General features: G+C 39.3%; 1 protein-coding gene across 1 annotated transcript in view; it reads left to right on the forward strand.

Moving 5' to 3' along the window:
• Positions 1 to 1,266: 1,266 nt before the first annotated feature.
• xkr4 (XK related 4) overlaps positions 1,267 to 27,068 on the forward strand; it is a 55,881-nt gene continuing 30,079 nt past the window's right edge. The window contains exon 1 of the mRNA XM_039675673.2: positions 1,267 to 3,427. Within this exon, the coding sequence (XP_039531607.1) occupies positions 2,745 to 3,427 (683 nt within the window). The 5' untranslated portion in view covers positions 1,267 to 2,744. The remainder of the gene's footprint in view (positions 3,428 to 27,068) is intronic.

Genomic DNA, 27,068 nt, shown 5'->3' on the forward strand with positions numbered 1-27,068 from the left:
AGTTTATTCAAAATTATAAATGAATGTGCTACTTGAATACATTACTGGCACATTTGGTATTCTGTCAACACAGGCTTTGATCCTGAGTTTAGGTGTAACATTAGTAGCGAACAGCCAATCACATGCTGATAGAGTTTATAAAATATAAAGAATTAAAAAAAATTTACACAGGAAGATTCGTCGTCTTTTGGGAGGTGATGGAAACTAACGTTACAGTCGTTGGCAGGATCAGAGACGGGCTCTGGCAGGATCACTCGTTTTCAGCTTATGTTTAAAACAATCACGTTTAAGCCACTGAACTAGTTTAGTCCGGTTATACATACAACCGCGAACAGCACATGTTGTCCCTGAGCTCCGTAACGACATCTCTCATAAAGATTTGCGTCTTTAAATAGTAAAATAATTCTCCGAAAAACAGCTAGCCTCTTCGGTAACTAACACACAAAATACCATTGGAATGCTACTTCCGCCGCGTCACCGGAAGTTTCACCCACTTTATTTTTTACAGGAGCGCCCCTCGGAAACTTGTGGATAAGCAGTAGACTTTTTTTTAGAACAAAGAAATAGAATCAAAGAATTGGGAACAATATATTGCCATTGTGAGAAGAACATTTAATCATGTAATCAATAGAAAAGTAACTGTAGTCTGATTAATAGTATTTTAATAATCTAATTACAAGTACTTTATTTTTGGAATTTTACTAATCCAGATTACATCTCAATCATTGCACAGCACTGACAACATGTGATAGCAGTCGGCATGCCAGTGGAGCCTTAAATGGATCTGCTAAAACATTGCCCACAAGTCACCACAGGCTGCTTACACCTGCCTGTCTGATGATGACAGATGGCATCATTTCTGAAGCTCAGGTACCATACTGTCAGAGTGGCTAAGCCATTGAAGGGCCTGGCAGTATTTTATGCTGAACTAAAAGCTGGTAAAAATAATACCATAGTATTCATAATATTCAAAAGTATTTTTCTCTCTAACTTTGTTGTTTCAAAAGTTTCACCAGTTTTTAAATAAAAGCAGTAACCACAAAGGTAGTTTGCAAATCTCGCGAAGTTACCTCGCCTAGCCCTAGTCTAAATACACAATATAATCTCTGTTGCATCTCGGATGCCAGTCTATTATTGAAGTCAATTCACGATTGCCCACGTATGTTGACGGTTTGATGCCATCTGTTCCAGTGCCCAATCCCAAACAGCATGCGAAACCTGAGGCGTATAAGACCGTGGCAATCAGAGTTAGAGCTGCTTACGTCAGAGCCTGGCTGATTTATCTTTTCTAACGTATTTTTGTGGGCGATGTGCCTCATTAATTCATGTGATCCTTACCTGGCAGCATATGCTGGCGTAATATGCTAATTTTCTCCCTGTTAAACTTGAATCAATACAATATCTTAGCAGCATGCAGTGTGTGTGCCACTCATAGAGGGTGTTTTTCAAAGCTGTCACTCGCTTTAAGTGTAACCGGCGAGCAGAGGGCGTGTCGACAATACAGCGCCGTACTCAAGGGTGCCAATAAATTCAGTAATGACGCCAGTTAGCCCACCCAGCACAATGCGCCCAATGGCACTGGAGCGTCCTTAGTGATATATGGAGCTCAGACGCGACTCGTTGTTTATGGCGGACCTTCTGCATGGCCTGGCCCACAATGAGACATAATAATGAACTGAGACTGGGAGCTTTCCGTGGTGCTGAACCTTTCTTGTACGAGACGAGACCGCGTTTGGAAGATATTTTTACAGGGTTTTTTACCCCTATGTTCTCGTAGCTGGTAGCAAAAATGTCCATTCTTATTGTTTAGATTTAAATGTGACAATATTACGACTTATATTTATTTACCGAAAACGCGTGAGCGTCGAATTCGGTGCACGTCATAACAGAACGTTACTAAAACACGGATAAATCAGTTGTAGGCCTATAAGCTCGAAGACTACAGCTGTCTTCAGCAACCGCCAATAACTGTATCCAACTTTAAAGGAAACCATTGCATTTGAGCACAAAATGTAATTATTATATAACATAATTATTATTATTATTAATATGTTAGCATTGATACAACTCAATACGACATACGCTATGAAACATATAGAAACGTCACCATCTGGGTTTGAAAAGTCAAAAGTAATTTAAAAAAATGTAACCAATACAATTCACAGAAATAGGTACAGAATATTTGTAACTAACATAATTTTCTTTCAGACGGTTCGGGAATAATAAAGTGTCTTCAGTAGATGTGCAGCAGTGCATGAAAAATAGAAAACCGCCACAACGGACGATTCGTAGTGTTTATTAGGAGCGTTTTACTTTTTAACGCGCCGCTTGCCTCCGCTCTAGACGGGTGTTTAATTGTGGGTGGAATTCGAATCGAAACTGGACGTTTACAAATGCCATAGCAACCGTGCAGTCACATCTTTAATGTACCGTTGCCGTTGGCTTTATTTTCTATGCACGAATGTGGAGTTAGCAAAAGGCTGTGCTGCGCTGCGATAGCTGGATATTGAACACCATGATGTGCGCCTGAAGAAGAGTTGCAAAGCAATGATGTCATAGTTTTAAGTAGGAGCCATGGGAGAGCATATGGTTCGTACCCGCTACCGAAAGGAAGTGTTGCTTTGTTATGAGCAGGCGGCGCTGTAGCTGGCGGAAGAGGAGGTCGCCCAGCCCAGTGTCTCTTCGCCTGGAATAGAGAAGCCGAGGAGAAGACGTGAAAACGGTGGGAAGACAAAGCTGCTACAATGGCCGCGAAATCTGACGGGGTGCTAAAGATGAAAAAGAGCGATGTAGCATTTACGCCTTTGCAGAATTCGGATCACTCGGGTTCGGTTCAAGGGCTCGCTCCGGGATCGCAGCCCGATTCTGGAACCGGAGAGGCGGACTTCGTGAACGGCGAGTCGCGGTGCTGTGGTGGCTCAAATTCGACATGTCTCCCCCTCAGCAGGGAGCAGCAGAAATACACGGTCTGGGACTGCCTGTGGATCCTCGCCGCAGTGACGGTGTATTTCGCGGATGTGGGCACTGATGTTTGGCTTTCTGTCGACTATTACCTCCGCCGCGACTACTGGTGGTTCGGGCTTACGCTGTTTTTTGTGGTGCTCGGCTCGTTCTCGGTGCAGGTCTTCAGTTTCCGATGGTTCGTGCATGATTTCAGCACCGAGGAGAGTTCCGGCGGCGGCGCGGCGAGCTGCTCGCACATGGACGGGAAGCTGCTCAGCAGCTCGGCTTCGCACGGAGACGTTGGAGCCCACCCGTCTACGCCTCAAAGACAGGCGTCCACGGCGAGCAAGAGCAACACCACAAGCAACAGCATCAACAGCGCTACTGCAGCCCGGAATAGTAAGACACGCTCAGCATCCTGTTCCCTCTGTATCTGGCTGTTGCAGTCCGTCATTCACATCTTACAGCTCGGACAAATTTGGAGGTAAGCTATTATTTTCAATGGCACTTGTGCTGATTTGAAGAGCTAAGGTCGCGTATTTATTGCTTGTCCTCTTTAAAATGCATCACGTATTTTGTGTAGAGCAGCGTGGTTGAATGACACACTCCAAGCATGTTCTTGAGTTTGGACTGGTTGACACATTAAGGCCACACACACATTGTGTTGGCTGGAGAGCTAATTTGTCATCCTGTTTTCACTGTAAAACTCATGCTCATATTCATGGTGGATCTGGCACAAAACACTTGGTATCCATATATTGCAACAGAACAAGGAAAGTAATCACTTTCAGTGTTTCATTTTTTTAGGTGACCTGACTTGTACAATGAAAAAAAATGAAAAGATTTCTGGATTGAAACGAGCTCATATGACTGAAGAGTTGATGGGAATAGTGTAGACGTTCATTCAGATCCATTATACTTGTAATTGAGAATATACCTCACGGAGAACTAAATGCTATTAGTGGGTGATTGATCGCCTTGTATGAAAAGTAGTTGCAAATATTTCCCTGGTGGCATCTTACGGTGCATGAGGTTCTTGGCTCACCCATGAAGTTGCATTCTCTTTGCGGGTCAGTACATTAATTTGCCCATAGTTGTACTCAATGCTTACCTCAGTGACAGACCTAATGAACAGGATCACATAAACCTGTTTAGTTTCACAGTGTCAGCCCATCAGGGTCTTCGGAAGGCTGAATGAGTTCTGATCAGCATGTTTAATAGAGTGATATTAAGTCTTTAACCCTGAGGGTTGTATGTGGATGCTGTCCAAACTGTCCAGGGATGTGGAATTGCTAAATTGGAATGAGGCCATCAAAGCTATGGTCTAATATATAATATAATGATTGCAAAGACGAGGCATGTTGTGATAAGCCTTAAAGACACCATTATGTAAGTATGACACCATTATATTTACAGATTTGGCATTTTCAGAGTAGAATACATTTCTAAAAAGCTAGTAGTGGGAAAGCTGAATGGAATGACTTTATAGCCCACTTCACAAAACTAGGCTACTATAACCAGACCAATACAGCCCAAATCCTGGTTATTTTCGTAAACCATAAGTATTGTTTTGTTTTCCAATTAGGCAGCTGATTTGGCGGGTTATTTTTCTTTTTTGGTGCCATCCTGTTGGTGTCACATTGTTTAGGGTGATGGGAATGTGTTCTCTCAGAGGGGGAGGATTGTTGAGACATGTGCTGCACGTGGCACTTTGCAAAGGTTCACCAGTCTGGGGACATCTCACAAAGAAAAGCAATTTAAAAATAGCTTGCTTCACTGATAAATTTCTTGATATTCAACACAGGAAATGTGTCAGGCTAAGTGATAGAATTTGAGATTGATTGTGCAAGTTGAAGGTCTACATTTGGTTGTCATATGTTGATGGATATAATATATATTAATGTATTCCCGTAGTGTGCAAAAACCCTGTAGGAATGGGAAACCTCTAAAACTCTAACTGTTGTGTTGTATAAAAGTAGTTTTTTTTTGTTTGTTTGTTTGTTTTTTCAAACACTTACGATTTTAGGTTGACATAATAGATTTTTCAACCATTGTTGCTGAATCATGCCGTCCTGTAATCTGGGCTGTTTGACACTGTTAGTTTATTTATTTTTTTCATTGTGTTGCTGCAAAATTAATATTTGAATGTATTGTGAATTTTTGAGTCTCCACATCACTAAAGTTTGGTTTTCTGATAACCAAGATCCAAAAAGGTCGTAGGACGTAAAATTAAAAATTAATCCATTTTAATTAAGTGGAATAAATCTTTAGTCTTATGAAGAGCTATGATCGCTTAATATGATGAACAGATTTAATTCAGGCTTCTAACACATATGGTAAACATGGAAGCTCGTGGATGTCACATGAAACGATCGGTTGTCATGTGTGCACATTCTGCACAATGCATTTGGAAGTTTTCGTGTTTACCATATGTATGTCTGTGTGTTGATCATTGTTTATACGTAAATAAAAAATGTTACACTTGTAGTTGGTCCGCACAAAAGAAAAATAATTATCTTAATTAATATTATCTTAGTGTTCACGCTGTCGTTTTTAAGACTGACCCTAAAGCTATAACAAACCAACGAACAGCTTTAATGACGTTTATTTTGCTATGGAACTTACCGAACATCAAAAACAATTATGTGTGCTGGGCTGTGTGCTTGTTGTATGTGCATACATATGATGGTATATTTATCACCTGAGAACTCGTGAAAAGCTTGAAATGTGTAAAGATGTCAAAGCAGCACCAGGAGTTCATTAGTTCTGCTGCAAGGAGAAAGTGTTTGTGATGCCTGTATCTCATATGACGAGAAAAAACAGGTATGCTTGAGGATTCTGTTCTTTTTAGAGTCATATCTTGTGACGTCACATCCTATTTTTGTTTCGTTTAGGTGTCTTTAGTCCCTGTTGCGTTCATATTTCAGTCAAACAGCACTAGAGTTTGTTTGGAAGCAGACCGAGACCCACCTTTTCTGGGCTCTCGGCCCTCACTCGCTCAGATGACAGCGTTCACACTTATTCAAAAGCAATCGCACCAGTTCAATTTAATCAAACCAAACCTGAGCACACCCTAAATCTGTTTATATAAATAAAGCGATCGTATATGTTCAATAGACTTGGATTAAACTGCTCGAGTGGTGCTGGAATGTTTTTATGTTTTAGTTACCTGGACAATGGAGGAAACTCTTAAAGATATCTTAATTTGTGTTTTGAAGATTAACAAAAGTCTAAGTTTGGAATGACATGAGGTTGAGTAAATGATGGTAACATTTTTATTTTTGGGTGAACTAACCCTAAGGGTGCTTTCACACTTGGTTCGATTCCAAATCCGAGTTCAATCGCTCCCCCCTCCCCCTTCCCCCTGCTGTGTGATATGAGTTTGAACTCATTTTAAATGATTTGAGCTCAAACCGCAGTGTGATTACGTCATTAAAGCAACAGCTGTTTACCCCATTGCTTGGTAACAACAGCGCAGGAGAAGGTGGAAAAATGCGTAGCGTTGCTCGCCTCCCTTTTATATTTTTGTTTTCGAACCATTGTTTTTTTTTCCAAAGCTTCAGTACATAACTGCACTTACGAGCAGTTGAAGAATACTGAAGGCCGACAGATACTTGCTGTGTGAACTGAAGTAGACATAAGATGCATTTCATATCTCCTGACTTTAGTTTAAGACCATTGCATATTTAAGAAATTCATGTCTAAATATAAAGCGCTCTCTTATTCCTTTATATTTTACAATCTAATTCATTAAGCCTCTTATAGTTTTGAAAGCCATTCTGTATGTGTTTCTGCATGTGAAGTCTTGCCGATTGTGGTCTAGCTGATTGCACTGCAAATGAGCATGTATCAAACCACTATGTGCTTGCCAATTGTTGTTGACTACATGCCTACAATACATGACTACAGTAAAGTATGAAGCATTTATATATAGTCACACAGTAGGAGTCTACTTGGCACTGGGGTTATTGTCCACGTCTGTATTTAACGCCCCATGCTTTTCCCCTCCATGAAACTCGTCTGGTAAAGAACATGAGTGCAGGCAGGTCACATAGACACTGCACTTCAATGGAGTCGCTCAGCTAATATTTTATTGATGGAAGTATTGATGATATAATACAGAAAGTAACCAAAGATGGATAATACCCAGCTAACGGGGAACATGCCCTGCTAACATTCTGCCAAGGTTCTCCTAAAGTTCGGAACAAACTTTCCTCTAGTAACACTAATAGAACTTTAATAATGTTTTCAAAACAATATTTATGGAGTGTTTTTTTTTTTCTGAAATGTTTTTGCTAGACGTTCATCTAACATTTGTTTTACTTGTTTCAGAAAGCATTCAGAAGTAACTTTCACATAATGTTTGGAGAATGATAAAACAGAATCAATGTTTGCTTATTTTTTGCATAACCAAGAAATAAAACACTTTAAAGCATTTTAAAAACTGGGCATTTTAAATGTTTAGAGAACATTCAGAAATAATGTGATCATAACATAAGATTATTAGCAAAACGTTAGCAAACATTAGCAAAAACGTTCGGTAACGCTTCCTTTTACAGTCCTGTTACCCAACATACTATGTACTTATTATAGTAATTACAATTACTGGGTAATAACTACAAACCCTGAACCTACCCCTAACACATGTACTTACCTTATATTAACCAGTACTTTCTAGGTAAGTACTGTGCTGTAAAAGGAAGCGTTACCAAATGTTCTTAGTTAGCTGGGTAACTGCTTGTGTTATGAAGCCCAGTAAAACGGGGTCCTTATCTCACCTGTAAAGGCTCCTTTTGAAGCAACAGCTCTCCATGTGAACTCAGACTAAATTACCATATTAAGTTAAATATGGAGATTTATGCCGATGAGTGTGATTTTATGTATAGCAATGCAAACAATGGTACAGCTGAACCAGGCCATTGCGATTTAGCTCTTTCCATGTCACCCATCCTCCCACCCACACTCTCTGCCACATCTCGCTGAGAGTCAAGGCAACATGTAGCCTAATTTAGAAGCAAGGTGACAGGTATCGGCATGGAGGAACGTGCATTCAAACAGTCCAGAATTTACACTTTAGGGTTGAATTAATGAGCCATCACACTTATGCATGCAGAACACTGTGCCTAATTTCATAAGTTCTCATTTAATTCTGCTCTTATTTTAAGTCAAGGTCCTCTGTGAAGTGCTTTCTCTGACAGATGTCAACACCAGGCGAAAATTAATAATTAGATGTTTAATTAGATTTTAGTCACATTACACTTGTCATGAATTACACTCAAAGAAACAGTAAATCAAAATGGAGGGGATAAACACCAAACACACATGTCAAACCCAAAACAAAATGCTGAAAAAAGCAAACATGAAAGCACAAAAAAAAAACAGTCTAGTTTGTAGTGGGAACCTACACGGCAAAAAAAAATTATACTTATCTTTATTGATTGAAGCAAGCTTGAGATAAAAGCTTATCACTTTTAGTATCAGAAAATAAAAAGAAAATGGCAGTATCAAAGTTAAAGCCTCTTTAAGAACAAAGATTACTCCAGGCTGTCTTGAAGCAGCCGAGCTTACTCCTGAGAGGTAAGTGGGATCAGATATGTATATATGAACCTCTTGTGAGAATTGAATTTTCATTGAACTATAATACACATCTAACAATACAAACATTTATCAAAGCTCAATTATGGTGCTATTAACAGGAATTCCTCTGAGAAATGGGATAATCAAGTATGTGAGGGGGTCATTTCATTTGGTCATTTGGTGTATCTTTAATATATTTAATTAATATCTTTAGTTTTAGTATGTCAATAGGAAATAACAGTTTACATTCTCAAACATTCCCTTTTCCATTAATTGTAATAATCAATAAATAAATTGCCTAGTTTGAATTGGCTTCAAGCTTCTGTGCAAGTCTGTTGGCTGATATGTCACTATTGATAAATATTGATGAAATGCTACAGTTTTTGGTTGAGACATTTTGAAGCACTTTGTAGGCTCCTTTTGATATTTTTTTCAACCTTTGTAGAGCTGTAAAGATACAATCTGTGTCCTCTCTCAAGATACATTCTTGCTTTTAATAATCTGATCTGAGAAGTGATGGACATTGGAGGGCCCAAGTGCTCAGGCTGATGCAAGTAGGGGACAGCATATCCCAGTTATAAAATAACTGGTTTCTAGTAAATCGCCCAAATGAATCTGCTCGGAGCGCTGGGCATGACAGCTCCCACGGGCAGCCATTGTTGGAGCATGCTGGTGCTGATGACCTGTTTTCTCTGAGCTGGGTGTTTAGAGGAGATGACATGAGGAGGCATCTCACCAGATGCAGCCCTGCAGTCCAACCTCGACTGGCATGTCCTCTCTCACACCCACACACCCCAAACACGCATTTATAATTAATGTTGAAAAATACAATTATAATTGTGAGCATGGCTCATTTAACTAACAAACAAGTTAAAAATGATTAAATCTGTAATGTATATTTGCAGGACCTGAGTGAGTTTGTCGACTGATGTTCTCGCTTTCCTCGCCTTTCTCTTATCTGAGAAATGATGACTTGTTGCTGAGGGTGTTAGGCAATATTTTAATGATTTGTTGCATCCAACTCTATGAATAAGCTCAGACTTTTTTCATCAGGAAGTCATTTTTATTGTGGTAAGGTTGTGTCATTTGGATATGAAGTCTGATATTGCATATGCATCCCCCTTTTGTTTCCCATAGATTAGATGATACCGTAATTGCTCCTCATTATGTGCCTGCAATTTAAACCATCTCTACGTAGGCTTTTATGCCCTCCGTTGTGTTAATTAATTTTGTATTGAATACATTGTTCGTCCCTGATTATGTATGTGGGTGGTAAAGAATTAGGCTATTGCTGATTTTAAAAAAAAAAAGTAATTTAATAAGCTGTGAAATTGCTACACATTCAGACAGAAATGGCAGAGAATGGCACTCTTGAACTGTACTTATATGAAGTACAAAAGATGACCTCTGTTGAACCCTATAATGAAAAAAAAAAACTTTTTGAGGCTCAACACCAGGATGTTAACCGCCTTTGCTTCACTCTAAGCTGAAAATAAGTGAGAAGGTGGAAATGGAGCCCCCTTCAGCAGCCAAAGTTAATAAAGAACAGCTCTGTGCCCTGCCATATCCAGATCCTCTGGGATTCGACTTCAGTATGGGTTTCTCTGAAAAATGAGCTTGTGGACGGTGATCAGATGAAGATCCAGATGCTGATGGAAAGTTAAATATTACTCAGTTAACGAATTTGCTTCTTATTGCCTCATTTATGTCAGGTTACTTGTTGACTCAGCAAAAAGAAGAGAGGAACAGGAAGTGTGTTTAGTGCCATGTTGTGACCAAGCCAGCACACCACACACACTGTTCACACTGCAAGTCTTAATGTACAGATCCGATCTTTTGACCATGATTTGATTTTTTGGCCCGCCTGTTTACATTTACTTTAGACAGGCATCCGATATCTGTGTTTACTTTAAGTCCCATCGAAAATGATTGTCAGTGATCGCTTTACCATGCACGTGGTGTGGTAGACCTGGTTTTGAATGACCGTGCTCAGGCACGTGCACGCATAGATATCACAGGGGGCTTGAGCGCGTTTGTAACGTCACGTAATACGAAATTACGTTCAAAAGGTCACGGGCGACGTAGCCGGAAGTACAGAGTCAGTGTTTACAAGTTGAACGCATAGGTTGAACGTGCAAACTAACTCAAGGCCGTTTACAAAAAAAGGAATTAAAAGGTAAAACAACGATGTCGGACGATTTTTCTGTACTTCCGGCTACGTCGCCCGTGACCTTCTGAACGTAATTACGTATTACGTGACGTTACAAACGCGCCTCACAGAAAAGAGCAAGGCTAGCATTTGTCCTTAGAAAAGTTAAATTTTTGGAATAAGTTTTGAAATAACCGATCGTTTCGCAGGACCTTATTCATCGTCTGGTGTCGTTTAAAGACATTTGAAGCTGCATCTGAAACTGTTATTAACTGTCTTTTCGACCTTGGACCGTCTGGTTCCCATGTAAGTCCATTATATGGAGAAAATCCTGCAATGTTTTCATCAAAAACCTTAATTTCTTTTCGACTGAGGAAAGAAAGACATGGACATCTTGGATGACATAGGGGTGAGTAAATTATCAGCAAAATGTTTTTCTAATTTCTAAATTAAACTAATCCTTTAAGTAGTTAAGCTGTTGTATAAACTCAACATCAGGAAATGTCTGTTCTTTTAAAGTTCCCACCTCAATAAAAAAGCTGCAAGCGCATACACACATCTGCTTCATAATATAGCAATAAAAAGCTATCTTTGTGGGCAAAAGTGTCGCCCTCGCCTTGTGGTGGCTTGGAATCGTATACGTATTTAGACGTAGGTCGGATGTTCAAATATCGGATATGTATCTGATTACACATTTGGAAGTGGCTCAGGTCGGATGCGGAAAAAACTTATCCCATGAGGATGTTTGTGCTCACATGTGCTGCAATTTCCAATCTGTCTCAGATCTGAGTACAAAATGTTTTGTGCCAGTGTAAACGCAGCATGCAAAATAGCAAAATCTCTCATGGTCAAGAGTGACTTTAGAGTAAACAAACGTGGCAGACAATGGACAAGAATAAATGATGATAATAGTAGTGTTTCGACCAATAATAGTGTTTGGACCACGAGACGAAATGTCTCGATCGCCCCCTGGTGGATTCTTTCATTCCATGTGACAATCTACAGAGTATTTGCACGTTTGTCCTCAGGGTGTCCCCCACACAACAGGATTTCGGATTGTAAATTTTCAACATGCTGGATGTTTACGACTAAAGATCGATGTGTTCCGACGTTCCTCCGAGTGGATTCATTAACTCTTAACACACCTCACACCACAGGGACATCTGATAAGATGATCTGTAGAACCATTAGGATAATCGGGACTTTACCTAGTGTAGTAAATTAGCTCTATGAAATATTAATAATCAATCATAACTTGTTCTATCAATTGATTATTCATATTTGGATCAGTTAATCTGGTTAACTTCATTTAACAAATCACTTCAAAGGTGCAGAACGATCAGAGACCCTTCTGGTTTGTCTCTACTGGAGTGGTTGTTGTTCCACGGTGGGTGATGTTGATAGTAGCCAAGTCCCGGTCTCTGCAGCAGGTGCTGAGGCAGCAGGTGCCTTGACAGTGTGTCACCTGTCATTATGAAGTCAGTTCGTCAGAGGCAGTTGCTTGTTTGTGGCTGCAGGGAGTGGTTATGAGCATTGTGTAGTGTGGAGAGAGTTTCAGGCTGACCTAGTACTGGTTGCAAAAGGGCTGCAGGTGGTAGTTGGCCCTTGGTTCTGCACCCAGTCACCAGGCGTCTGAAGTCTACACTGTCACTGTGCTTTGGCAGCAGTGCTGACTTGAGCTTACCTGAGTTGTGTGGGGGTTTGTTGCAAGAGTCATGGGTTTGTTCTTCCCAGTACTCCTTAGGGGAGTTCTATTCAAGGAGTTCTTATGCTAGTGCTTGCAGCTCTTGTAACTCAGACACAGGTGTTTCCAGCTGTTTTTATGCAGCCTCTGTTTGGCATCTGTTTGAAAGGTGTACAAGAGGATGTTCTAGACTGCTGTGGGACGTCTGTGGTGTTTGCTGGGTGAGGATGTTCTTTTCTATGTCTCCTCCCAGTGGTTGGTCTTGTGTCTAGATCTATAGCCATGGTAACGGTTCTGCCCTCTGTTGGCTTTGTTAAAGGCTCTTGTGGCGCTTTTCCACTGCATAGTACGGTACGGTTCGGCTCAGTACGCTTCGACTCGGCGCGGAACAGTTCGGATCGCTTTTCGTTTCCACCGCAGTAGTACCCCTTCAAAGTGTGTGGGACTGATCAATATTTGCGTGCGCCTCTACTGCCATGACATCATCTTAAAAGCGCCACATTTTCAAACCCACAACACAGGAACAATGGAGACTATCGAGGGGATGGTGTTCCTGATTCTCGGTATGTGGTTGTTTTTAACTGCTAGACGGAAAAATGTGTTTAAAATGAGGCTGATGGCAGCAAAACAAAAATACTGCAAAAAAAGTGTCTCGTGTCGCAAATCCAATGACTCTAGTAGTGACGCAGGGAATGGCGATTCTGTCTGACCAATCAGTGATCTGCAGTGTTTCACGTCACATTTTAGTACCGGTACGGTACGCTTGGAACCTCAACAGACCAGGTACCATTTAAAGCGACCTGAAGCGAACCGTACTGTACCGTACCATGCAGTGGAAAAGCACCACAAGTGAGACGTACCGAACCAAACCGTACCGTACTATGCAGTGGAAAAGCGCCTTTGCATTGTGGCAAAGTGACACCTTCTGGTGCTAGCTTTGGATTCTGGATTTCGCTGTTCAGAATCACTGGGGTTTTACAAACCCTTTTTGAGGAGGCCTCGTGTTTGTTAAAGGCCTTCTGCATCAGATCACGCAGTTGTTGGAGAGGCATTGTCTGGGGGCTAGGCCATAATGCCTAAATGGTGACTCACCATTTGGAGGAAAAGGCTCTTGAAGCTGGTGTCCTTCTCCATCCCAGGTTTGTTGCGAGCTCCGAAGTAATCACTCAGTGTCTGAGTCTGTGGTAGTAAACATAGGGAGTTTCGTGCTGGCCCTGTTTGGTGTCTAGGGCAGCGATCAGTCCGTTTTCAGACTCTGAGAATTCCTTTATGATAGCTTGTTTCAGCTGCTGGTAGTTAGACTGGATGTTTTCTGGCTGCCGAGCCAGAAAGCGTCACAACTCTGAGCTGGATGTGATCCAGATCAGATAGAGTCTATCTTTATGGTTCACACTCATCAAAGACTGCAGGTGAAAATCGATGTGTCGCAGGTAAGCGTGGACGCCGTGGTCTCCTGCAGACTCTGGTGTAAATGCAGGCATATGTCCGGCCATTCGGTTGAGGTCTTTGAGTGTCACTACACATGTTGTTTCAGGATTCGTCTGAATCAATCCTTTTCCTTCCGTGGCTGCTGAAGCTTTAAGGAAACTGTCTGATGATGTGTTAAGCAGAGGGGTTTGTCTCCCCCTTTGTAACTCTGTGCTTGGCTGGGTGAGGTTTCTCTGCTGACTGCAAGTGGGGGAGTGAGATGTCTCTGCTGCTGTGGTTCTTTTTGCAGCAGGTAAGAATGTGTCAGTTCTCGTTGGACCATGTCAAGTTCATCTTTGGTGTTGTCTAGCTGCTGGGTCAGCGCTTCAGTTCCAGCTCTGAACACATTCAGTTGACCTTCACAGGTCATAATTCTGGCATCTTTGTTTTTCTTTTCCAGATCCTCTATGGCTGTTTTTTTCCAGCTGCTCTTGTTGTTTAGCAGCTGTCAAAGCCATTTGCCAGGGTCCTTGTGTATGTCCTGGGTCTCCATCTATAGCTGGTCTGTCGGTGATCTGGCCTTTGAGGTTGTTTACCTCCTGTTTCAAACCGTTGAGGTTGTGGGCAAGGAAGATAACCTCAGTCAGATATTTTTGGTCACACCTCTGGTTTGAGTCGTCTGTCATTAGTTCTTTTCCCCCGTTTTCCAGTTGCTTTTGGTTCTGGTGCTGAAGGTCGTCAGCAGCCATGGATAAAAAGGTGTTCCTCAAAACACCAGTCCTTTTGGCCTGCCATCTGGGCAGTTAGGCTGAGAATAGGATGCTACAATGCTACAATAGGAATGTCGGAAGGGGAGAACTGGGTCCAAAATAGGCCCAATTATTTTGTATTGTGGGTGCTTTAAGATGCTCTCTCTATGTGCATGTTTGCATTATAACGCTTTGTTTTGTTTGGCTGTAGAGCTGGTTACAAGGGAGCGATACTTCTAATGCCACAACTACAAGCAAGGCCCGGCATGGGTTGCCCACCTTGGATGAATATTTAACATTGCGTGCTGTGAGAGACCCGACTGCCACCTCTTGCATTATTTACCATATTCCGGCTTGTCAGGCGGTGCGTGCTGTTCTCCCTCACTGCTTACAGTGACCAAAAAACACTGACAATGAATCCAGCTTACTGTTTAACACCATTTCATAGCCTGGATGAGTAGTAATCAGAGCGGCAGCTTTGCAAGTAAGACCGGAGAGTCACTTGTAGGAAAGGACATTTATAAATGACCATCTGTGTCTTTAGGTTTTCAGATGTTTTTCCTGAGAAAATGTCCTCATAATCTTGTATGTTTCCTTGGAGTTTCAGAAGAGATTGCAACAGTGTGTCTCAGATTTGCCAAGATTCCTAAGTCTGCAATCAAAAGTATATCAATATAGACTCACAATTCTGTCATCAAATATATATTTTAAGGCTAAATATCTGAGCAATGCTGTGCACGTCTTTTTACCACTATTATTGAACTGTATGCCAACAGTTGGCTTGTTTGTATTAATTGTTTTTTTCCCCCAATATAACAGATGTTTGTTTATAGAAAAATATAGACACGTCTGGGTTTTCTGTTTAAAATTTAATTTATTTCTGTGATTTCAAAGCCAATATTCCAATCTGCAATGTCACATGATTCTTCAGAAGTATTTCTGATAAGCTGATTTCTTATCATCAATGTTGGTGGTAACAGTTGTGCTTCTTAATATTTTTTTTTTTTGAAACCATGATACATTTCCTAGAATTATTTTATTAATTTAAAGTTCGAAAGAACAACATTTATTTGAAATAGAAATGTAACAATATGTCTTTACCTTCACTTTTGATCAATTGAATGTGTCCTTGCTGAATAAAAGGATTCATTTCTTTAAAAGAACACAAAGGAAGATATGTTGAAGAACGATTTGAACCAAACAGTTGTTTGGCACCATTGACTTCCATAGTGGAAAAAAAAAAATATGATGGAAGTCAATGGTGCCCCACCACTGTTTAGTATAAAATACTATTTAAAATATCTTCCTTTGTGTCAGCAGAAGAAACAAACTCATACAGGTTTGCAACAACTTTAGGGTGAGTAAATGATGACAGAATTTTCATTTTTGGTTGGAGTATTCCTTTAAGAACTCCATTAAATGAAAATTTCTTATTAGTTTTGTGACTTTTAGTCCATTCCTGTTATTTGAGGTCATTTTCATGCCATTATATTGATGAAAAATTTACCTAAAGTACACATTTATTTATTAATTTAAAAAAACATGCTTGTCAAGCAATTTTAAATGACTTTTTAAAAGAGCTGCTGATCTCAGGTGTGTCTGTGGAGACAGAAGTGACAATAGTTTGTGTGATGTAACCGATGATCAGCCCATTGAGCATCTGCCCTCTCCATGGCCCATCACTCCTCATTTGTTCTATTGCGAGAGAGAGAGAGAGAGAGAGAGAGAGAGAGAGAGAGAGAGAGAGAGAGAGAGAGAGAGAGAGAGAGAGACCTCCTCACCAATGAAAGCTCAGCAGAACCTTATCCTCTAAACATACTCGCTCTTCAACTCGTCCATCAAACTACACTCCCCACTACAGCCCCAAAACTATTGTTAAAGAAATCCACACACATCTAAAAGACACTCATGATCAATCAGTAAAAGCGAGTTTTGATCTCCAAAATAAACTGTTACTTGGCCGTCAGCCCTCAATAGAACTACTAAATTGGCCAGTTATCTATTTATTAAACAATTTAAAGAAAGGCAAATCCTCTCCAAATACAGAAGTGATGATCTAGAGATAGAGAGAGGACGACATAGACAAACATGGACAGAGAGTTCGCAGAGGATCTGTAGACACTGTGATCTACAACACATAGAGGATGAGGAACACTTTCTGCTCTTCTGTTCCAAATATAACAATGTAAGAGAAACTTTTCTGCCCAGATTTGAAACCTTGATTCCATCATTCTTTGAACTGAGTGACACTGAAAAAATGTCCTTCTTCTCTGAGAAAATGATAGTACAGCTGCACTAGTGGCTAAATATGTGCTAGCTATTCACAATGGCAGAGATTGAAATTGATATAAAAAGAGGGCAAAACGAAGCGAGCAGGTACAGCTTTTTCACAGGACTGTCACAAACTTGATAAAAAGTAAAGTGACAGTAGACATTATGTTATAAAATATTTCTATTTCAAATAAATTATGTTCTTTTTAACTTTTACATTCTTCAAAGATTCATGGGAAAAAAATATCAGAGTTTACAAAACTTAACAGCAACTCTGATGATAATAATCAGAAATGTTACTTAAAGGGAAAGAATGATCAAATTAGAATAATTTCTGAAGGATCATGTGACTATGAAGACTTGAGTAATGATGCACACAATTTAGCTTTGCCATCACAGGAGTGAGTTACATTTTAAAATGTATTGAAATAGAAAATGTTTATTTTAAAGGGACAATGTGTTACTTTTTATGTAATTTATAAAGCAATATTTTGATTTATACCCAGAAAAGTATAAAAATAGATCGTAAAAGGAAACGTGACTAGAGATTACAAAAAAACACAAGTTAATGTCGGGATAGCTTTTTCCAGGTGGATAGAGCTAATGCAGGAGAAAGAGTTCAGAAGAGACGCTGAAGTCCTGCTTTCTTCTCAACAGGCAAGTCAATGTTAAAGTCTGAATTACAAGCATTTTTTCATAGTTTGGTTGTGCACTTTATGATATAGATAGATGAACATTTATAGTTTAAAGTTGATGATGATATCTAATGCACGTAGGTTACTTCAGAATAACGAATAAAGAAGGCTTAACTACTTATTACAATAGTTCATGTTTGTCAGTCAGTAATTCATACTGTAATATTCGTTTATTCACTGTGTCAAGTTGCTGTTTGTTCGAAATAACAAACCTGTTCACTCGAAGGAACACTCGACGAATTGCTAATCCTGTCATAGCTTTTTGGTACATAATGGTTACCGTAGATGCAACACGCATTTGAAAAAGTGAGGCGCTGGAGAGCAATTCGTTTGAATGCAAAATACATTTTCACTGCTAGATGGCAGCAATTCCTACACATTGTCCCTTTAAACTATAATAATACTTTAAAGATTTTTATGTATGTGATGTCACCAGGGCTGCAAATCTGATAAAACACAACAAACAATGAAAACAATTATTTTTTAAGTAAAATTTAAAATGTAAAGCATTTTACTGTGCACCAATAATACATATTATACAGTGAGTCGAGTAAACATCATGACAAAATATGCAAATCCACTAACATGCTATATGATAAGGAAGGCTTAACATGTACCGTTCAATTTTATACAATAAGTAACAGGAGCTCCTTGCCTCATCTCTCTCTCTACCAAGGGATTCTTCGCCTGAAAATAGTTCAGTACCCCGGGTCTAAAATGCTTTCACATGTTTCAGACTGCAGTACCAGCTAAATGTTTCTCAGAGTATGATGTGATGATTGTGTATCACACAACAGATGTAAAGCAGCAGAAAATGAAGAATAAATGAAGGAATAATCTGAAGATGCAGAAAAAGAGACTTGGTGGATCTCAGACAATTACTCTGTTTCCATGGCAATAGACACTGACTTGATGACATGGCGCTTGTTCTCCATTACCTATGTTAATCTGTTTTGCTAAAATAGGCTGTCTTGTTTTTTTGCTTTGTCAAGAATATAAGTATATGTCTGTATAGTGCAGAATCAGTTCTGGGAGACTGGATTTTGATGGTGCAACTTCTAGTGATGATATATAGATCGCATATTGACTAGTAGGTACTACATTCGGTTTGAAATTAACATATGAAAAATGCAAGTATTAAATGAAGTATGTTCAAAATAGTATGAATATGGGGAGGATAAATTAAATTCGGATGTACATCCACCATGCCATCACTGTCATTTGACACACTGTGTCAGTTGCATTGCTTTACTGTAAGTAGTATCCGGGTACTTTTCACCTACTGTTTCCTAAACACCATATGAATTTGGATACTGCTTGGCTCACATATTGTTTTTCACCTACTATGTAGTGAAGCATTTTCTGACACAGAAATTTTCAACTTTTCGAATGACTCAATCCAGAAAATAAGGAAGGAAGCAGCTTTGCATCTCTCAAATTACCCATCCTTTACTGTATGTGCAAGGAGAAGATTTCATTTGAATCTGTTGCTATGAAATGGAGAGCTTTTAAATATATTTCCCACACCTCTTGAATCTGCTCCACTTAAAGGATGCCTGTTGTTATAGAGTAGTTGCCACTTAGTTTCTCCCTCAAGCAGTGAAAGCACGCAGGAGTTCATCACGACACTGATTTAATGGGTCAAAGCTCTGATTATTATGATTCCCAATTCACAAAAAATCACTTTGACCCTTCTGCATATCCATAATTGCTCTCTAGGTTTTGATTATGCTTTTACCGTCTGATATGTTGTGTCATTGGGCTGCAGGATTCAAAGAGAGGCAGAAATGTGAGTTTGCTTGTGAAACGTGATTCGTTTGCAGTGTGCAATGCTCTGTGTGGGTGAACTGAACTGAAATGAGTTCAAGAAAGTGTCCAGGCCACGTTTATTCATTGACTGTTCTGCCCCATGCATCTTTTCATACTCACACATGTCAGGACAGACATTTCATGTAAATTTTGGAAAATGTTCATTATGCAGTGTGAGAGGAAATGTATGGCAGGAAATAAAACTTTCATGCTGAAATAATGATTCATAAATAACTTAAATAGATAACTAATTTAAAACCAGTTGAAAGCAGCAAAGTAAACCGTTAAGGCCGTAAACATTAAATGAGTTTACCTAAACTGTTTATTATCATCATTTACAATAATAACAATTCCAATCTAGAAAGTCCATAATTGGAAGTCTAATCTAATAGTAGGATTAGTATTATACACCGAATATCTGTGACCATTGGCCTACTTATTTTATATCAACAGAAATTGTGTATTGTGCATATACATGTAATGGGCTTTTAATAAAACTTGATTATTATAAGGCTGTCTATTCAGTAGTAACACACACACACACACACACACAAATGAATTCAGTGATACATGACTAGACAAAACAGCGAAAAAAGTGCCGTGGCGTTTCTTTTTGCCAAAAACGTCAACACCCATAATTAGGGGTGTAACGGTACACAAAAATCACGGTTCGGTACGTACCTCGGTTTTAAAGTCACGGTTCGGTACGTTTTCGATACAGCAAAAAGAAAGAAATGCCAGAGAAATGTCCTATTTGTTTAAAGAAAAAATATTTTTAAATAAATGTGAGTTTTCCTAGATCTTGAAACTTTCAGGTTTATAAATGGGGGTCATCTTTGAAGGATGATCAAATAATGTTTTGGTCATCACATTAAAAATAACATTTAAATATATTTATTTATATAATATTTGAATTTTGAAGTGCTGGAAAAAGATGTGTGAAGTACTTGAAAGCATTTCACCATTCCAGCCAAACTGGTTCCAGTTAGTGTTACTATATTAAATCCATGGTGAATGTTGCTGGTCTGTGGACGTAAAGTACTAGTTCATTCACGGCACAATGTTTCTCCTGGTTTCCATGACAGCGCTGTTTGATCTAATAGAGATCTACGGTTAATAACGGAGAAATGTGAATGCTTCTCACTAGATCTCGCAGCGATGTTATTACCTCAATGACGAATTCAAATGTGTTCTTTACCGGATCTCTTCGTGCGGTGTTGTAACAGTGTTGCTTGATCGAGATCGGCTCGCGCTGCACAGATGTTGCTGGTCCGAACTAATAAACGATCCATGAAGCAGATAATCCGTGAAGCACATAATGAGTAGCGCAGTTTCGTTCTGCTTTCATTACATTTGCCATTTGATGTTGCGCAACGATGTGTTGGCCGCGTCAGCGCGAATTTTGCCGGCAGGAAAAATGATCCAAGCAATCGTTCGGTTTGTATGCGTACCGAACCGGAAGCCTCGAACCGAAACGGTTCAATACGAATACATGTACCGTTACACCCCTACCCATAATGCATTTTTGGTCTTCTGTTTATCCGCAAAATGCACAAGTTTGATCTGTAGTTTTAACAAAAGCCCCAAAGCTGTCACAAGTTCGCCAGATAACGCAAAATACAATGACACATTACAGTATGTGCACGTAAACACTACACACCTGTTACGATACGAAATGACTAATGAATGAGACCCAATATTTGTGTGGTCACAGAGGTGGACTACATGTGAATGCTGCTCTGCTTCCTTCCTGCAGTGGTTCAGTTATCTGAGAGAATTGTGCTCATGGGTCAAAACTGTTGTCAGTAAACAATGCAAAGCCTCAATCGAGGCTTTTCCCTCAGAGCTTTTCAAGGCTTAGAGAGGATGCAGCGTTTATTGGTGGCTGAGAAGGCAGGCCGCTACAAACTTGAGGGAGATGAGTGCACACAGAGACGAGGATTAGGAAGTGTCTGGGAGGAATGACAAATCCCAGATTTCTCTGTTAATGCAGAAAGAAGCCGTAAACGCCACTCTTGATGAGGTGTAAATTGCAGAACGCATTGAGCGGCGCAAATCTCGAGCCATGACCACATTGCAAGTTTGAGTGGCAATATCTCGATATGTATGAGATATTTTCATGTTTTTGTCGAAGTATGAAGATGTGGGGTATTCCTGGTTATTCTTGAATTTTCTCATCTCTGGAATCAGTTATGCTTTGCTTCGCTCTCATTGATGTGACATATCCACATGTTCTCATACTACCCTGTGAAAATAGGAATTAGGTTGTTTATGTGAATTCTTGCACAAAATGTTTAGTAGTCTAAGAGAAGGTATGCTAGGATCTTGCAGTTGATGGAAATTTGTGGGATGCACATCCAGGGCACGAAGCTCCCGTTCCACCTTATCCCAAAAGATACTCTATTGGGTTGAGATCTGGTGACTGTGAGGGCCATTTTAGTGCTGTGAACTCATTGTCATGTTCAAGAAACCAATTTGAAATCATTCGAACTTTGTGACATGGTGCATTATCCTGCTGGAAGTAGGCATCAGTGGATGGGTACATGGTGGCCATAATGGGATTGACATGGTCAGAAACAATGCTCAGGTAGGCCATAGCATTTAAATGATGCCCAATTGACACTAAGGGGCCTAAAGTGTGCCAAGAAAACATCCCCAACACCATTACACCACCACCACCAGCCTGCACAGTGGTAACAAGGCATGATGGATCCATGTTCTCATTCTGTTTACGCCAAATTCTGACTCTAACATCTGAATGTCTCAACAGAAATCGAGACATTTTTCCAATCTTTTACTGTCCAATTTTGGTGAGCTCTTTTGTAGAAATTGTAGCCTCTTTTTCCTATTTGTAGTGGAGATGAGTGGTACCCGGTGGGTTCTTCTGCCGTTGTAGCCCATCCGCCTCAAGGTTGAGCGTGTTGTGGCTTCACAAATGCTTTGCTGCATACCTCGGATGTAACAAGTGGTTATTTCAGTCAAAGTTGCTCTTCTATCAGCTTGAATCAATCAGCCCATTCTCATCTGACCTCTAGCATCAACAAGGCATTTTGGCGCCCACAGGACTGCTGCATACTGGATGTTTTTCCCTTTTCACTCCATTCTTTGTAAACCCTAGAAATGGTTGTGCTTGAAAATCCCTGTAACTGAGCAGATTGTGAAATTCTCAGACCGGCCTGTCTGGCAACCAACAATCAAATTGCTTAAATCACCTTTCTTTCCCATTCTGACATTCAGTTTGGAGTTCAGGAGATTGTCTTGACCAGGACCACACCCCTAAATGCATTGAAGCAACTGCCATGTTATTGGTTGATTAGATAATTGCATTAATGAGAAACTAAGCAGGTGTTCCTAATAATCCTTTAGGTGAGTATATATTGATACATAAGGATGTACTTGTTGTGATAGATGTGGATAGATATGGGTAGATATCGATCAATGTAGATAGACATGGATAGATATAGAGATGATGCATATGGATTGAGGGGTGAAATGTTGCTTATTCATTGTAAAGCGTCCTTGAGCCCTGAAAAGGCGCTATATAAATACAATTTATTACTATTATTAAATGTCACCTATTATACTATATTTAGTTTTTATATTCATATTTTATAGGCCTATTTGTATATTCATCATGTTTAATTAACTTTTGTGGACCAGGAGGATGAAAGAACATTTCATTTCCTAGAATACATCACCTGTTGAATTTCTTTGAATCACAATTCAATAAATGTGTCTTCCTCTCGTTCCAATTAAAATTCCACTTGAACTTGGGATGTGTGCTGCATTGCAGTGCATTCACCTTTGAGTATGTGTGTGTGCACTGAGCTAATTACGTCATTCTTGTCCAGCACAAATCACCACCTGGGTCGGTGCACGACTGCACGTGTGCAGCTGGAGCACATGCAGCTGGGAAGTGCTGGCAGCACACTGTGTGTGTATGTTTGTAGAGCTTGTGAGCGTGCCAAGCAGCCCAGGGCCGCCATCACTTGATAGCGCGTTTTATGAAGTCAAGAGTGCTAAGTGGTACGCTTTGCTAAATAAATTCACAAAAGTAAAGAAAAGTGTTTTACTGGAAGGATATGCACATGAAAAAGATTGCTTCGTCCATCTAAAGGCCATCATGGTGATGTTCTCTTGCGATTTAATTTTCAAATACTCCATTGACAATGGAACTTAATTTCATGCCTCATTAGGTTTATTTGTAATGAAAAAGAAAGGGAAGAACTGGGACGTGAACCTCAAGTGCCCTTTGAGTCTCTGAGTCACATTTATTTCTGTGTGGAGACTGACCAGCAGAGAAACCCACCTCGCACTAGGACAGACCAGCTGTGAAAGCACTCCTGTTCCGGGCTACCTCTATTACAATGTACAGTATGTGACATGTTCCATGGACAGAATGCAGGATAGAGCCAGAAATTATTTCAAAGGCACACTAAATGGACTGCATTTATATAGCGCTTTCACAGACCCAATGGCCACCAAAGCGCTTTACATTTGCCTCACATTCACCCATTCACTCACACATTCATACACCGACAGCGGTGTCAGCCATGCAAGGTGTGCTATGCAAGAATTGTACCTTAATAACAGCTTCAAAGTCATTTCGGTGGTAAACAAACTCACACCACTGGAAAAACCAGAAATGCAAGTTTGAGAGGAGTGCCCCCGACAAATCTCGCGAGAATCATGGCGTGCGGCAACGGCAATTTACGGCAACGACGTCACACACATCAGCAACAACATATGAAGCACGAAGACACAAAAAACAAACAAACATGAAGACATTTGCGCGCATTTCAGACGTGATACTCAACGATGGAATAAGCAAAGATAACGTGGTCGGAAGAGACTAGGAAAAGGAAAAGATAACCTGATTGCGCGAGGAACCAGACAACTCGAAAAAGTAATGCCGTTTGAAATATTTATTTGTGATTTTTATTGCAAGAAATTAATTTAAAAAAATTACATAGTTTATTAATAAACAATTATATTAATAATTAATAAAATATTACACATTGTATTAAAAATATTAAATATAAATATTTAAAAAAGTATTTTGTAAAAAATGTAATGTTGGAGACAGTCAAAAAAGGGTCAGTACCTCAAATGTGGGACAAAATATTAGGAAATTTTGTTTAAACCAACATTTCACGGAATTTTGATTTTACATAAACACTTCTCACTACATAAAATCATGATATTTGTGCTTCTAGTGCTTTAAAGAAAAGTGCCAAATTAATAGAAAGTGCAATTTAAAAAAAAATTATATATATATATATATATATATATATATGTAATTTCATTCAGTAAGTGTTGGTTCTCTATAAAGTTATTTATCTTTTTGACTGTTATCTTCGAAATGATTCTGTTTGGACCCATCATCAGATGTGTTGATCTGAGCTGTCTGTCAGTTGTTGAGTGGATAAGCGGAGTACTGGGAGACTCTGGGAGCTCTGGTGGACAGGACAACTTCATCAGTCCTGATCAATATCCTACTAGACAGCTCTTGGACACTGTGGGGGATGGGGAGCTTTGAGTTAAAGTGGAGGAAATTATTTGACAGAATTAAAGGGTGTCTGCAGTTTTCAGAGGGAAGGATGGATGTTTGCATATTTATGTCAGAGATATTTAAAAAGTAATGCTCCTCAACAGGGGGTAGTTTAGATGTGCAATTTGGAAGTTTAAAACGCCTACTTCTGATTTCAGATTTTGTTTGTGTATATATCATTAAAAATGTAATGTACATTTCAAAAGAAATTAAATCCAAGACAGTTATTTCAAATTGTAATGCTATTTCAACATATTTTACTGCATTTTTGATCAAATAAATGCAGCCTGCATAGTTGGGCATAAGAGACTTTTCAAAAACGTTATGAAATCTTACCAACCCCAAACGTATGAATGGTAGTAAAATATGTCTATAACTGTTCTAGCAATTTTCATTCAGTGACCAAATCTGAAGCGAACTTAAGAAATTTGTGTTCAGCGCACCGCTAAGAAGGGTTCAGACAGTGGCGTACACAGACCTCCTCAGGGAAAAGAGTTCCTTGTTTTTTTTTTTTTTGTTTTTTTTATTCTTTTAATGACATTATATGAAAATATATTGTTACAATTAGAATGCATAACACATCAAACGAAAAATGAAAATTATGATAATATTATTTAATTTACCAAACAAAAGAAGAATCACGAAGGTATTATGAGGATTTCTGTTTACTTTTGATGTTATAAATTGTATGTGTATTATGAAAGTGTTACTCCCATTTCACACATACTCCCATTTCACTACATACGTTTGCTGTGCATATGTGGTGTGTATATACTGTAGCAGTGCAGAGATACGCCTGTTTCACACAAAAATAAATAAATAAATAATTAAACACATTTATGGTGAGACTACTACATTTTATTGAATTAAATGCATTTATGGTGAAATTACTACATTTTGAGGTCAATCTGTGATTGCAAAAAAAAAAAAAAAACGGATTAACGGACTGCATCCGCCGTGCAGTGTGAAAGCTCTAACCTGTTAACATTATATAATGTTAAAAAATGTGCTCAAATTTTCAAATTAGTCTGTTAAAAATACGCACCGCATTGCGATTTTAATATTTTAAATTTTTAAATTTGTAACCATTTGCTTGAGCTACTTAATATATGTGAATGCGTCTATTAAAGAGTGAATTTGGGTACAGAGAGAATCGCACTGGTGACAACTTTTTTTCAATAAAAGTTGGTGATAACTTCTGGATTTGAAATACCAATAGTGAGTAAATATGTTTGTGGGACAGCCGCGGATCAGTTGCACACTGTAAATGTGAAAGTACTATAGTGCGTGCTGCTGCTGTACCGTAGGCATGGGCGTTAGCAATCATGAAGTCAGCAACGCTTACACTTTACAATAAGGTTTCAAATGAAACAATTGTAAAGTGTTACTATGAAATCAAAGATATAAATTCCTTACAATTTAGAGTTGGACATGGACTTAAGATTTCACTATGTCCCCAAGCTAATAGCACTATGGCCTTGGATAAAAACAAATATCAGACTCAGAAAAAAAACTACATTTTTTATGTACAGCATACTTTATCAGCAGAAATACAGATATGAGGAATAAACAGAGGCAAAAGGTTGATTTGTTATTCAGAGGCCTTGTTGCTCAGAGACGATCAAAACAGTGCGATTCATTTGTTCTCGTGAGTGGAGTATTCCTGCGAGTCCTCTTTGGTTTACTTTGAAGAACTATTGTGCTGCTATTAAATGAAGGTTAATGAATGTACATTTCTATTTCATGGCTCATCTTTGCATTTTTTACAGAGGGCTGTTACTGTTAATCTGCAAATTCGGCTCAGAACACTGTAGGTCTAACCCAAGTCAAACGGGCTGTGTAACGTTAGTGGGCTTGAAAATATAGAGCAGGTAACATACTGTGTAATGACAAAGACAAGGGAAGCACAATGCATAATCACTTGATGGCAAGGGAAACACATGACAAATGGGAAACATGGCTATGAAGACATGAATAAATGTGACTAAATGTGACAATATTATTACAAATTAAAATGTAATTTCTGTTTGTGCTCGTTCCGGTGCCTGTTCCAGTTTCCGTGCCGGTGTCTGTGTCTGGGACAGGCTGAACGGTATGATTGTGTATTGATAGGCCTCGAAGGCGAATCTCAAAAAACACCTGTTACGTGACGCTATTTGTATTTGGAAATCCGCGTCCTTCAGATCTATTAACATAAACCAGTCCCCTTGGCAAATCTGCACGAGGATTTTCC

Source organism: Pimephales promelas, chromosome 5 (assembly GCF_988280905.1).
Source record: "Pimephales promelas chromosome 5, fPimPro1.hap1.1, whole genome shotgun sequence".
Classification (NCBI taxonomy): domain Eukaryota; kingdom Metazoa; phylum Chordata; class Actinopteri; order Cypriniformes; family Leuciscidae; genus Pimephales; species Pimephales promelas.